At 39.8% G+C, this 15,315-nt stretch overlaps 1 protein-coding gene across 2 annotated transcripts in view; it reads right to left on the bottom strand.

The window, feature by feature from the left end:
* The window catches only part of rin3 (Ras and Rab interactor 3), an 86,185-nt gene that overhangs the window by 31,479 nt on the left and 39,391 nt on the right, over window positions 1-15,315 (bottom strand). For both annotated transcript variants that reach the window (XM_062968290.1, XM_062968286.1), the window contains exons 4-6: window positions 9,551-9,623; window positions 8,305-8,396; window positions 2,978-4,582 (exon numbers count right to left, since the gene is read on the bottom strand). In XM_062968290.1, the coding sequence (XP_062824360.1) occupies window positions 2,978-4,582; window positions 8,305-8,396; window positions 9,551-9,623 (1,770 nt within the window). The remainder of the gene's footprint in view (window positions 1-2,977; window positions 4,583-8,304; window positions 8,397-9,550; window positions 9,624-15,315) is intronic.

Genomic DNA, 15,315 nt, shown 5'->3' with positions numbered 1-15,315 from the left:
CACATACCAAAATCCCATTGCAGGCAGTTCCCAAGTTAAGAACAAGAGATCTGTTCTAAAGCTGAATTTGTATGTAAGTTGGAACAGGTAAAAATTTTAACTGTAACTCCAGCCAAATGCATAGGCTTTAGATAGCATAGTGAAGGATTAACACCCATGTAGTGTTTGTTTTGCTGTCTGTGCTGTGTTTTGCTGTGTTCATAAGATTTCACCTCACTTTCTGTCCCTATGAAAATTGGATTTTGAATAATGTGGCTAGCTGTGAAAAAAGGGATTGGTGATAAAGCTTCGGTGAAGACACCTTTCTCCCCTGATTACTCCTTCAGGAGTGAATTTCCCTTCCAAGGGGTAGATTTCTCTCACTTCTTGTTATCTTGCCCTGTTTTTAACTATAAGTTGTTTGTAAGTCAGATGTTTCTGCCCAAATGGGAAGTCATCACATTTAAAAGAATAGAAAACCTTGTTGATAACATGGGGTTAAAAACAGTCACAGAGAACAGCCTGTATATACAATGGCCTAGTAAAACAACATACTTTATATAAAAAGATTTGCAAGGAGAAATTTTATTTTCAAGCCACTGGTGCTTGAATTTGTGGGTGTAGAACCAGTGGATATGGAGGGCCAGCTGGGTTTACTTAGCCTCCCACATCCCAGTCATTCATAGTTGTGCCAGAATTTAATCTCCTCTGCATCCAGCTTCTGGCTAGTGTGAAAGACTAATTTCTTAATTTTCAAACAGGAATTATATGTTTGCTCTCTTGCTCTCCTTTTGAATGGCAAACTGTGAGCAACTGTGCTTGATATTTAAGGCACAACATCACCAGGGGCTGTGCCTACATCTAGGTTTTTGGAAAACCTTAGGGAAATTCTGAACTGGCAGCCCGAAATCAAACTATGTATGCTTGCTTCAGAAAGCTAATCCATGCTGTCATATCTGAAAGCCCTATCACACAACACTGTTATAGCAGCATGATTCCACTTTAATTGCCATGGCAACATTGTATGGAATCCTGGTATCTGCAGTTTGGGGAAGGGCTTTTAGATTTCTCAGCCAGACAGCTCTTGGATTTCATTAAATTACAACCCTTCTCCCAGAGAATGTTTTAATGACAGTGAAAATGGAATGATGGTGCTATAAAAGTGTAGTGTGATAAGAATCTAAAACAAATCAGCCATTCTTTGCTTGACAGCTCATAAAAGCTTGGAACGATGCCCTTTTTAAATTATAACTCTCAGAATCTCCCAGCTTGGCTTTGCCCAGGGAGTTCTGGAATGTATAGTCTAAAAAACGAACTTTCCCAAGTTTAGGACTAGGTCAGACACAGAAAGTGCAATCCTTACAGAGCCTGAAATGTTATGTTTCCATGGATGATCAAATCCCATTATATATAATGGTGTAGTAAAATGGTGTCTCTTATATAAAATGCCAAAATCGAGATTTGCTTTTTGGATTTTTAAAAAATCCAAGTCATGGATAGTGTAATCTATGGATACAGGCAGAATTCATGGACAGCTGTGATCATGAGCCTACGCAAGGTCCAGAACTTTAGACACATGTCATTCATAAAAATATATTGTGCCATTCTATGCAATATATGAGGGAAGATTCAATCTAAGGAGCGCAGCTCAGAAGAACCAAGAAAAATCAAGGGTTCAAAGAAACAAATCAATTCCCAGCAAAGTCCATTTTCTTGTTTTCCACCCAGCTACTGCACCTGTCTATTTCCAACCCATTGTCTCACTTACATGAAGCATTGCCTCACTGTCATAGTTCAAGAGAAGGTAAAGTAAAAATGAGAAGGAAAAGAATTATGAGGAAAATAACTACAAAGGGAAAAGATCATCATCATTGGATCAAAAATGCAGAAACCCATTAAAGCTCTAACATTGTGATGCAGTGCATAAAGTTTCAAAGATTAATGATTGACTTTTCAACTTGGGGAAAACCACTGTTTCTCAATCTAAAATGGCATTAATTCATGAGTATCAGTATTAAGTCCTGGAAAAAAAACTGAGGGGAGTTTTTGGATTACCATTTTCCTGCCATCATGACCAGGGAACATGCTGGTTGGGCGAGTCTGGAACAGACAGTAAACTTTCCCAAGCCCTTAGGAAAAGGATAGGGCACAAATGCAAATAATAGCATACCAGCCAAAATTCAAGGTCTAAAGTGTGTCCTCTTTGACTGCACTACTTCTTCCAAGCCCCTGTTTTAAGTATTGACATATAACCAGATTAATACTCCTGATTTATACATATAAATATTTGAGACTCAACAGGTGATAGTAGCTGCCAAATGCAAGAAACCTGTGTTCTCCTGATGGTGATGACTAACTTTATTTACATGCCACCTTTTCCCCAAAATTCAGGAGCAAGGCAACTTACAAATTAAAATGAATGCAAAAGTCCTCACAGATACCAAAATATCACAGATCAACATTATAATGACAAATAACATTAAAAAAGAGTTGAAAACATACAGTTAAAGTGATAAAAAGCAATTAAAATAACTACAAGAAAAACAGTTTAGCATTCTCTTTGGATATCCTTTTCTTTTAAAACTTGGGACACAGTAGATGTCAAATACAGGAAGCCCCCCCCCTCTCTATATAGATACACGTTCTCCTAATGATTTCTTAAATTGCTCCCTTCTCTCATTTGCCTTCCATTTTTTTCCAATACCAGGTAGACTTAACATAACACAAACACAGGGCTGCCCTTATCTTTAGCGTCAGATTTCTGAGTCTTGAAATGGGAGATAATTTTTATTTCCATATTTTATTACAACTGTTTTGTCCATCTAACTTTTACTGCCAGGAAGGGGACAAGGCAATTTTTTGCTTTAAGTGCCAAAATAATCTGATTGGGCTATGATACCATAGTGCTTTGACTTTAAGAGAGAAAAGGCACTTATTCATTGCTCTGCATTAAATATATTGGAACATCTAGGAGAAAAATGAGGATAGCATCACTTACCTAGTTGTTCATCGGTGTGAACAGTCTGGTCCATAAAGGTTTTGAGTTCCATGCTTTGGATTAAATAGCTCTTCAGCTGCGTCATCATTAAGCGAATCTCTTGGAGCATTTCTGTGCTGGAGCTCTGCTTGGCCATCATCTCCAGACTGTACACTTTATAGTCCTGCACCAAGTTGCCAAAGTATGAGTCCTTATCTTGAGCCAACTCCACAATCTTCTTCTGGAGCTTTCTGTCAGCAGACAGGAAAGCTGTGAAGACATTACTCAGGCTGACCATGGACAGACGATGCCTGGCTTTGCCTAAAATCATGGACCGGGTCTTCTTCACAGAAGGGCTGCTCACCGACTCCAGCTCATCCTCGGTGCTACTCGTGGAATAGGAGTCAAGTTCAGATGTGGTTGTTGGAAGGCCAGTATTGCCTACTGGACAATGCAGTGAGTCACGAGAACCTTCACAGTCTGATGTGCTGACAAGTTTAAAGGTTGCTTTTGATTCCCTTTTTATGTCAGAGAAGGTTTTTTCTCCTGTCTGTGGGTTTTCATCAGGACTGAACACCTCCAGATCTTCAGTGTTTGTGTGCTTTGAATATCCAGAGCTGGCAGATGATGGATATCGGGAAAGCCTCTTTTTTCTTGGGGGTGGGATGGGAGGCCCTGTGGATTTTTCTGTGGGCTTCCTTTGCAGCTCAGTTGGCTTCTTAACCTTATTTCCAAGTTTCATCTCCAAACCTGCTGAGGAGGTCTTATCCATCTTCTCTTCCAACAACTGTGTTCCTTCCGTGGCTTGGATATCTTTGGCACAGCTGTCATTCTCTGTGGGCTTCTTTTGCAACTCAGTTGGGTTCTTAGCCTTATTTCCAAGTTTCATGTCCAAAGCTGCTGAGGAGGTCTTATCCATCTTCTCTTTCAACACTTGTGTTTCTTCCACGGCTTGGATATCTTTGACACAGTTGTCATCCCTACCATTCTGCTTTGCTACTTGTTCACCTCCTGGTTTTGGGACTGGCCCTGATTTGTCAAAACAGGATTTCCCCGAAGGTTTTTCAGTTGAGCATCTCCTTGGTGGAACAGAAGGAGGTAGGCATTTCTTGAGAATGGCAGATGAAGAGGAGTCATCAGGAAAGAAGGATTGCTGCCCATCCTTCTCTTTGAAAGCTTCAGTTTTCATCTCCTTTTTGTTCTTCCCCAGATCCTGAAGGTGGTCCTCTTCAGACGTGGTCATGGGAGGCTTGTCAGGCTGTTTCAGAACATGTAGAGGTGGTGGAGGAGGAGGAGGAGGTGGAGGAGGCCGGCGACTTGGCGATTTCTTTTGTGGACTTTGCACAGTATTTCTAGTAAAAGAAGAACTCTCCCTGCCGCTCTCTGGGGGAGGAACATTCAGGGGAAACCAATGGCTTCTCTCTTCTATAAAAATAGGATTTACAAACCACAACCTGTCATTTCCTATTGACAACTCAATTTCACATGAACAATTGTTTGCGCTGCTTGCAAAACACTGGTTGGTGTTTTTTACTTTTTTTCCTTGGGCTGTGGCGAAAGCAGGACCTCTCACAGAATGGGGAAACCTTCTGCCTTGCCTTTGATTTAAAGCAGAGTCCCAGAAACCTGTCCAAAAATACATACATGGTTAAAGAAATGATGAAAGGTTAGAAAGGGAAAAGCTCTTGTGCCTTACGTCAAGATAAAAAAGAACTGCAGAATGTTTCTTGTGAATCTGCATATTATTCTGCACTGCAATGAACTGCACAACATGGTTTTAGAACTGAAAAAAATTAGAAGCTTTGTATGAAATTCACAAGAAATATTTCCACTCTAATAAGGGTGTATAGGTGCTAGAATATTCTGCTCAAGGCAGTATGAAAATTGACAGTTCTTTGATTTAGAAAAGACAGGGATTTTTTGCTTTTTTCTGCCAATATTTAGTTGATTCCATTTTGTTTAGTTACCACATATTGAACTGTATACCATTAGAGTGTTGTTTTTATTTCCCTAATCGTTTTTGTAATTTGAACATTTTGATTCTATCTTTTAGAGATTACTATAAACTGCCTTGAAAATCCTTGAAAATCACTGCCTTGAAAATCATGGTGAAAGATGTGAAAAAAATATAGAATGCAGACACATGCCCTAAAAATATAAAATGGCATAACACTGGTCAACAACAGTTAATGCTTGGCAATCCTTTTAAATCACCCACAGATCCCAGGAGTCAGTAGTGAATCTAGAGAGCCAGTGAGGTATAATGGTTCAGTGCATACCTTCCGATTTGGCAGAGACCAATTTAATCCTCTGTTAAGGTAAAGGTTTTCCCTGACGTTAAGTCCAGTCGTGACCAACTCTGGGGGTTGGTGCTCATCTCCATTTCTAAGCCGAAGACCCGGCGTTGTCCGTAGACACCTCCAAGGTCATGTGGCCGGCATGACTGCATGGAGCAGCGTTGTCCCACCACATTTCAGCTGCTTTTAAAATGTCCCGGTATCTCTTTTCCCTTCAGGCTTATTTCCATTGCTGCAAATGGAGTTCAATGTGCAAAGGAGCCTTGCCCTTCCCAGAAGGCTCAGGAAAGAGCAGAGTGCAGTAGCCCCATCCTAGTTTATGTTTGCTGCCATATGAATAACCTTTGGCATCTTGACGATACGCTGATATAGCGTGACATCATGTGTGCTTCTTTTCATTTGTGAAATGTTGAAGGGCATGATAGTGTTGGTCTGGGAGTCAGGGGACTGAATTTCTACTGAACCATGAAGCTCATTTTGTGACCCAGAGCCAATAACTCTTTCTTTTCTCCAAAAGTCCCCTGCCTTGATTTCAGTGGAGGAAAGGTAAGATGTACCATAATTAATTAATAAACAATGTGGCTTTATACCACATATGTATTATATTGTATTTATTTATTTACTTCATTTTTACCCAGTCTTTCTCAACCCCAGAGGGGACTCAAGGAAGCTTACAGATCCGGCAAAAATTCAATACCGCACAGGTAAACAATAAAACACATCTCATTAAAATAAGCAATCTAAACATATAAGCAATTAAACACATATAAATCAATTAACAGATTAAAACCATATCAAATGCAGAGTCATGATCTCATTTTTCAGCTGAGAATTGAATTGTCCTGTGTTTAGTGTATCATAAAATCTATCCATTAAATAACTGACCTTAACCCGCTTTTGCAAGACATTACGGATAGACAACAAGGAGGGGAAAATATCACATTTTCCAAAGGAGAAAACATTGTGCCCTTGAGTGAAAAATAATATTAAAGGCATTATCATCAATAGGTTTTGTTTCCTTTCAAAAGAACTCTAGGCTACTCAAGAAGAAAGTATTTGAAATGTTTATAATAAAATGTCTCTGTAGATTGAATCTACGCTGCATCTCACGTTAGAAGATTGGTTCTTATTTTTATATCTGTTCCCCCTTAAAAACAAATGCCAACAAGTCTTATCTACTTTTTAAAAACATTATATTAACTGTAACAACTTTTGCTTTTAACAAAGTTAGAAAATGTGGTATGTTATTCTTTGGTAATCCTGAAAACAGGAAATATAAGTGAAACTTCATTGTTATATTTGGAATTAATATGTGAAATGTTGGTTAACACATGTTGCAAATTATTATTTTCTCCTAGTAGATGTTTCTCCTAGAAGATGCCACTTTTCCACTAAAATAAAACAAATACAGGCTAACACCCCCTCCCAACCCTTCATTGAAAACATAATACAAGTGTGGAAGTAACATCTCCTAGTATTACTGTACAAGGATAAATAAAAGCTACAACCAATCTTAGTCTCATCTTCAAGCCAAGATCCTAATGTTATATAACCAACTAACAAATGGTATTTTAATAAAAGAAAGCAATTGCAGGGGGATGTGTAAACAAGCTGTGTCCCTAGGGATGTGTGCACACGCTTTGGAACTGTCACTACAAAACGGGGAATTCCTCCAGAAGGAAGTGGAAATTGACAACAAATAGGCAGTGCAGATTATGAAATCTTTCCTTTTGGAAAAGGAAACTTGAGTAGACTACCTGTCACTGCCTCCCCTTTGAGCTGATTAGACTTTGCAATGCCAAACATCATCCAAGCGGTTCTTTATATTTTTAAAAGAAAGTTTTTAAACGTCAGTGGTAGACCACACACACACACACACACACTACAAGCAGAAAATCCCAAATTTAGTCCATGGCATCTCCAGCTCATATTGGGAAACAAACCTATCTGAAACCTGGAGCCATGGAGCCACTCATGATAGACCAGGCATGGGCAAACTTTGGCCCTCCAGGTGTTTTGGACTTCAACTCTTACAATTCCTAACAGCCGGTAGGCTGTTAGGAATTGTAGGAGTTGAAGTCCAAAACACCTGGAGAGCCAATGTTTGCCCATGCCTGTGATAGACCAACCCTTCCCATTTGCTATGTTATCTGAAGATGATGATGGTCATTGCAGGCTCATGATGACGACAGTGAAATAATGAATAAATTGTATGATTTGATGGAAGGCAGATTCTTATATGCCTGAGAAACAATTCACAAGCGCTCAAAAACCGTTGTGAAAGTTATTTCAGAACTCTTCACAACTGTCTTATAGGGTAAATCAGTCTTTGTGCAGTAGTTTTATGTACTTTCAATTGTATTCCAACTTATAGGGTTTTCCTGGCAAGGTTTATTTAGAGGTGGATTGCCAGTGAAAGGGTGAAGATCAACTAATGGGTTTCCATCATTGAATGAAGATCTGAAACATCGTTTCCTAGAGTCTTAGTGCAACCCTCAAACCCCTACACAATGCTGACTATCAAGGTAAGTCCTACCAACCTCATGTCACAGATGAAGCAATGAGCTTGATAAACTGTACCAGTTTATCCGGTCAAATGAAGGGTCACATTAAGCTCTGGACACCAGCTCATACGGTTGTTCAACTACAGATAACCTGGAATCAGATCCTGAAATATAAGGACAGTGTAGAAGGGGCCTCAAATACTGAGAGCTGCTGGGCAATCTCACCATCTCTGTTTAATCTTTTTATAGTTTCTTACCCCTAAATCAGATATGAATTGGAAAACCCTATAAACAGATGGTAATGTCCAAGAGTGAACTACTCTCCAACAACCCTTCAAATATTTCTGTAAAGTAAAAGATTTGTGCACTCTAATTCTTGCTGGCTTCTGGATACTCCTTCTTAATACCACCAAATCAACTTGCATGTTTTGAAACGACAGGGCATGTATTTATGCTTGAAGAAAGAAAGACTAACTCACCACAAAGTATTCTTTAAGTAAGAACTGGAGTTGCTACAGATCAGATTTCTGTTACCAACACAACTTACCTGTCCCCAGGTTAGAGATGGTTTCTAAGTCTGTAGAGCTATTGGCTTCCAATATTGCTTGTGGTAGTCTCAATGTGAAGGGAAGCAAATCTCTAGAGAAGTTGGGGACAGGAAGAAGAGAAGCAGCAGAAGATTAAACAGTTGAATGTTGTTTGGCAGATAAGAGTTTTTTCAGGTGGTGTTATATATTTTTCTCTTTAGCCTTAAACGAAGCTCTTAGGAGACATACTTGTTTTTCACTGTAAGCAGTCTAGAGAACACATGTGGATAGGCATGTGGAGCAGATGAGTATCTATCTACTCCACATGCCTATTTCATCTCAATAAATAGGCCGGGCTGTGGCGCAGCTGTTGAGCAGCTGCCTTAAATCACTCTGACCATGAGGTCATGAGTTCGAGGCCAGCCCGTGGCGGGGTGAGCACCCGTCAATTAAAAATAAAAAATAGCCCCTGCTCGTTGCTGACCTAGCAACCCGAAAGATAGTTGCATCTATCAAGTAGGAGATAAGGTACCACTTATAAAAAGTAGGGAGGCAAGATTAACTAATTTACGACCTGGTATGAGGAAGTGCCGTCAGTGTGGATGATGAAGCAGCTGCTCCCCCCTGTGGCCAGAATCGAACATCCCCTCAGAAGAAGGTTAACTTGCCTCTGCGTGTCTCTCTCTGTCTCTGTTTGATGTGTTTATGGGCATTGAATGTTTGCCTTATGTGTGTTATAATGTGATCCGCCCTGAGTCCCCTTCGGGGTGAGAAGGGCGGAATATAAATACTGTAAATAAATAAATAATAAATAAATAAAATGCATACATACAATTCTACTGGACAGGCCCCAACATTAGGCAAAGCAAAGCATTCATACCAGAGAGCAGATGCTGAGGAACTGGGCAACTTTCCCTGAAGAGAAGGCTTTCCCTGAAGAGACTGCATAAACTTTGGAAAACTGTACAACTCCCATATTCTTAGAGCCAATATACACATTTTCACTTATTCAGGTATCCATTTAGGGCCTTTTGTACAAGGTAAACCCTTTTCTTGGTACTTCAGTCATCCGTCCCATTGAAAAAAATAGGGTTCTCTGTTATATGCAGTTTTAGATATCCCCCACAGATATGGGGGTTATATTGTATTAACTTTCCTGGACTAGCCTCTGTCTTTCAGTTTTCTGCTGGAGATAAGCAGCATTCCATCAATTGCATCCTTGATGCCATTACAAGGCCAACAGGCAGCAACATAAATTCAACTTACCTACTGACACAGTAGAATGCAACCAGTCTGAAAATGTCTTCAAACACAAGGAGAGATCTTTCCAGGTACAGAACTGATGAAAAGCACGAAAAGTATTCTGAGATTATTCTTACCAAATGAGAATGATGGATGGATATATTTATTCTAGAATGGTAATTTAAGGGTTATTGATATTTACCCAACTGTTTCCCAAGAGGCACAGGCATGATTTAGTGAACAAAGCTTCTCAGAAAGTAGCTTCTTTTTCCAAGGTCTTTTTATGCCTACCCAATTCCTTCCCCCTTTTCCTCTGTCTAGACCAGTGGTTCTCAACCTGGAGTCCTCAGGTGTTTTTGGCCTAAAACTCCCAGAAATCCCAGCCAGCTTACCAGCTGTTAGGATTTCTGAAAGTTGAAGGCCAAACACATGTGGATATCCCAAGTTGAGAACCACTGATCTAGACGGAATATTTTTAGTATCATCAGTATTGGGAATGTAGTGGAGGAGGGCTGGAATAATACACATTTTGGTGCAAGCTTGCACTAGTGTATCAGCAGTAAACAATGCGATATATATGAGCATGGAAAAGGGCAGGATGCTATTTTGAGTAATCCTATTGTAGCCATGTGTGACTGTCTACAATACGCAAGGTTAACAGCAGCTGCCTCCTAAATCCCTTACTAAGCATGAATGAACAGCAAAACAAAGTTCTGATAAAACTGCCTCATCTGTTACCCCCAACATGGTTTGTTTTAAAAAGATGAGGATGGTGCTGTAACTTCGGTCATGGCCATAGAAATTCTAAGAAAAGTAGGAGCTGGTGAAAGAAAAATTCATTTCTGGGGACATTTTGGGGAAAAAAACATTCAGCTGTTCTTTAAAGATTCAACTTTTTTTTTGTTTGCATACGTGAGGCTTATCTGACCTGGTTACTTCATTTCACATGTGCACGTTGATAGTTTTGAATAAAACATTCACTGAAACAAGTTAAAGTGCTCTTCTTTTTTGTGGTATAAGAACTAATCCCCATTCTTTCCATGTTATATCCACCCCGGTATCATTTTTTTGTTAAACATGTAATGTTCAGAAACACATCTACTTTGTTATCTGAGATATATTTGTACTTTTTATTTTAAAAAGTGACAAGGTAAACATTTGTTGTACATTTTAAAGTTAGGGAATGGAAACTCAGCTTTTTAAAGCACACTTTAGTATTCATAACACTGGAACATATTTTGCATTTCCCAGACCCAGAATGCAAATGTAAAACCTACGCTGGCTAGAATGTATATTTGATTTAAAAATAATTGTCTTCCACTTTCTAACTTACAGTCACAACATTCACAGATGGGCACAGAAGTGCAAAGGGAGCTGGAAAGTGTTTTCAATTTCGAATAGGAAAATGCTCTTCATAGCTGATTATGAGCCTGGGTAATCTGGATGGGCTAGAAAGGGTCCTTTTTATGACTAGTTTTTGTGCATACACAACAGGGACTGAAGAATGGCAATCTCTCACAGGAGGGAATGTTCTGCTAATCAATTTAAAATTTAAAATTAATCAACTTAATTATTAATAGGAAATTATTACCATAGTTTTGTCTGTGTCCTTTTAACTGACCTGGTATGGTGAATGGTATGGCCAATCAAAGTAGAAGGCTTTTCATTTTTGAAGGCCCTTTGGACTTTGCTTTGATGAGTTATTAAACAGGGGAATTCTTCCTTTCAGAGTATAAAACCCCCGCTGCAGCAGATGGGTTACCAAAGTGAATGTATCACATAGGCCAGAGTCTAGTTGGTGTCTTACATATTCACAAGTTGTCCTATGGAAACCACTGAATTATTTTGTCCAATGTGCAACAACCACATTCAAGGTCTCTAAACTGAGGTTGTTCATGTGATGAAAAAATCACAGCTATAAATTTTGATAAAATAACTGGCTCTCTCCCAACTGATTCAGTGCTATAGCACATTCAAACTGTTGCTTCCACGTCCAAGTGAACTCACCCTGGAATGCCCCTCAATAGGAACAAATTGCTTTTACATAGGGGCCCTCTCAGTTCTAATGCATTTTCATTTCTTAAACAAAGCGCAAAAGCTCAAAGCTCAGTGGGCAGAAATTCCAACACAACAGTAAGGAAATTTTTCTAATTAAACCACAAGGGATTCAAATCAGAAAAATGAGACAGGGAAAAGGGTTGATTTTTAAAGAGTTATTTTGCTCTATATGGCACTCAGACATTTGCCCCAACAAGAAAGAGTAGCTTTGGTGGGTGCAACCTAGAATCTCTACTTCCTGGACAGATGGGAAGTGTTCAGGAAAAAAACATTTGAGAAAAAGTTGAAGGAGCAGGGCTTGTTGAGTTTGGTGTAGAGAAAACTTCAGGGTGATGTGATTGCACTCTTCAAATACCTCAAAACCTGTCTCAGGGAGAAAGAGACAAGCCTGTTACTAGCTGCCCCAGAGGGTAGTACTGTAGGATAGGACTGAAATGTCATCTCCACAGTATCTCCCAGGTGGGACACAAAGCTGGGATGTGCCCTGAAACTGAGCAGGAAGAGAGACAAGAAACAATAACTTTGGCCAAAGAAACTACCAAGCACAGTATTGCTTTCAGTCAGATCTACTAACAACAATGGTTGAGATAGCATATATTTCAAGCAACAGTATTTTACAGAAATTCAGAATTAAGTAGACAATGCTTTCCCTTCTCAGTGTGATGACGTGACAAATGTGATGAGCAATATATAATATATACATGGTAATTCTCATATATGTGATCCACACAGATTTCGATAGAGATTGTTTGTAAGCCAAAACATTAGATGGGGTGGTCCTGGACACATAATATTGCAATGACAGTATTTCTAGCACAGCACAAATGGCAGAGTTCAGTAAATGATACAAATCACAGGTGAAATGTCAACAATTGTCAAAATGAAATAAATCAGGCAAATTAGAACAAACTAGTTGAATTTTTAATTATTATTTTATATCAATAGTACAAAGTCAGGTGGTTTGAAGTTACAGGAGGGGAGATTTCAATTGAGCATTATAAGGAATCTCTTCACAGTAAGAGCAGTTTGTCAATGGTTCCAATTGGCCAGAGAAGTGGAGAGGTCTCCTTTTCTGAACATCTTCACAAAGAGCTTAACAGCTTCTTGCTAGGGATGCTTTACCTGGCGATCCTGCACTGAGCAGGGATTTAACCCAATGGCCCTTCATGTCAGGACCCAGGCTGCAGAGCACCAATAACCATGCGCAGAGACCAGAATCTATCTAATATCTTTATTAAAGAATTATATAAAGTCAATAAAAACAAGTGAAGAATAAAGTTCAGAAGCAGACCTTTCAGATGAGGTCAAATATAGTCCAGGAAAATAATGTCCAATATAAGATATTAGAGTTCAAAGTTATAATCCACTTGACCGAAACACACACTTTGCCAAGCAAAGTGTGGGGAAATGACAGGGTCTCTAAAGTCCAAGGTAGCTTGACAACAAGGCTGGAAAATAGGCTTGAATCTTGGCTGGATCAAACTTGAAACGAGGCAACATGAAATATGAACTGAGTCCAGAGAAGTCCGTGAAACAAGGCTAGGCTGGAAACTTGATCCGTGAAAACAAGGCAAGGCTGAAAACTCGATCCGGGAAACAGGGAACTGGGGTACGAAGTCCACACACGATCTCTCTCCTCAAGCTGAACAAATTGACTCCGCAAGGTTCCCCTTGCGGCAAAACCCCTATATAGGGTCTTGTTTTCCCGCCAATAGAACACTTTCCCTGGAGAACAAGAAGTGAAACCCAACCTGTGTCCAGATGCATGACTCCTTAGAATTTCCCAAGGGAAGCAGACCTAATCAGCTAATTGTCTGGCAGCGATTCTGAGGCTCCGGCGATTAGCCTCCCTCGCCCCTCTATCTCTATTATAATTGTCCTTTCGGGAAAACGGGGGAGAATTCTGCCCAAGGCTTGTTTGGTTAACTTCCTGAGGACAAACATCCTCCAGGTGGCGAGGCTCCGATTCAAGCTGAACCGGTGGAAATCCCAAATTTTCCTCCTCATCTGCCACAATAGCACTAGGAACGGGACTACAAGGCCCATGAGACATCACACTTCATATGCTAGGATCCGATCCTAATCTTAGCACAATCAGCACAGAACCAGAGTACATCTTTGTTCTTCTCTGGCCCATTGGGAGAGAAGGCTTCTCCAAGTCTGCCAAGTGTATTGGTCAACATTTTTTGTATCTCCAGCCTGCATTGGCCACAATTCTTGGGAGGATAATGAGACACCAAGATAGGTAAGATTGAGCAGTCATCTTAGAAGAATGGCATTACTTTTATTTTCCTAATTAATGTTTGGCATCAAGATATGCATTGCAAAACAATGTAAGGTGTTTTGTTCCAAAGAAAACAGAACAGAAAAAAGGAAATTGTGCTCATTTGCCAGAGGCAGGCTTTTCAGGAAGTTCTCCCTTAAACAAAGAGATTAAACTTTAAGACGGAAATTCTTTATACTTGCAGGCTGTCTGAATAACTGCTTTGAATTGTGCTTCAAATTAACCAAGGCAGGGTTGCTATGAATAATGACATTTGCAGAGAAGTATGGAAAACCCCTACTATACCTTGATTTAGAAGTTAACTCTTCTCAGAAGGCAGAAATAAGCAGCCCAGAAAATTAAGCTTGCCTCCCGCACCCACACAACAGCATAATTTATATTTTGTAGATGTGGATTCATCATTTTCTTCCACTTTCAAACCTCTAGTTCCTTCTTTCTTGAATGTGAAATAACTCACAAAATTTCGTTATAGATACACAGAACCTTGCAAACAAATTTAGCATCCATTATTAAGGGGTTTAATCATGCATGCAAATTCTACATCAAAGTCTTGAAATGGGTAAAAATTATTATTAAAAGGTTGGAGGGGCATGTGTTCAAGCACTGACATTGCAAAGAAAGGCATCTTCTGAGGTGTCTTTGATTTCATCACGTTCCAACATTTCAGAGATTAAAACCAAGACACCTCTGGACAAGCAGCATCAGAGAGTGGTCAAAATGATAAAAGGTATTAATGAGGAAGAGCACAAACTAGGAGAGGCTGAAGCAGTGTGACTTACTACCTTATCCTAATGACCAGGTGAAGTGTCCAGCTTCACCTGGCTTCCAGCAACAGATTCCTCATGCCCCACACTGGGCACCGTCAGATTCGCCATGATGCATGGCAATGTGATTAGTGGAGTCTTCTCTGGAGGTTTTTATGCAGAGGCTGGATGGACATCTGTCAGAAGTCATTTGATTGTATTTTCCTGCATGGCAAGGAGTTGGGTTGGATGGTCCTTGTAGTCTCTTCCAACTCTATGATTCTAAGTCCCTGAAAAATCTGCTGGATGTGAGACTAACAGCAATGGGTGAGCTTCTTGTTTGTGGTGATGTTGATAGTAGCAGTAACATGTGGAAGTGACTTCATCTAGAAAGTCCCAGGCCATGGCTGGCTACTTCCAGAGTCTCTTCACACACTGGTTTCATGAACCTTCTTTGAAAGAGATGAGTTCTATCACACATCAGCTGTACACCTACTCCCATGACAAGGGTCTTCTTGGATGCTGCCACCCGGGGCTAAATTTAGCATGACCCATTGTTATTCCCTCTTGTTATGATGTGGAGGGTTTGGAAGAGTTCAGCCCAGAGTTAGTTCCATGGATAGTGGGAAGATTGGAGATTAAAAGCAAAAGAAAAAAGAACCCTCTCCTCTTTCTCTGCCTTTATTTCTTTCCTTTGAAGATGT

The sequence above is a fragment of the Anolis carolinensis genome, chromosome 1, assembly GCF_035594765.1.
Source record: "Anolis carolinensis isolate JA03-04 chromosome 1, rAnoCar3.1.pri, whole genome shotgun sequence".
NCBI lineage: Eukaryota > Metazoa > Chordata > Lepidosauria > Squamata > Dactyloidae > Anolis > Anolis carolinensis.
The sequence above is the reverse complement of the archived record's forward strand: the minus strand, read 5'-3'. Positions and strand labels throughout refer to the sequence as shown.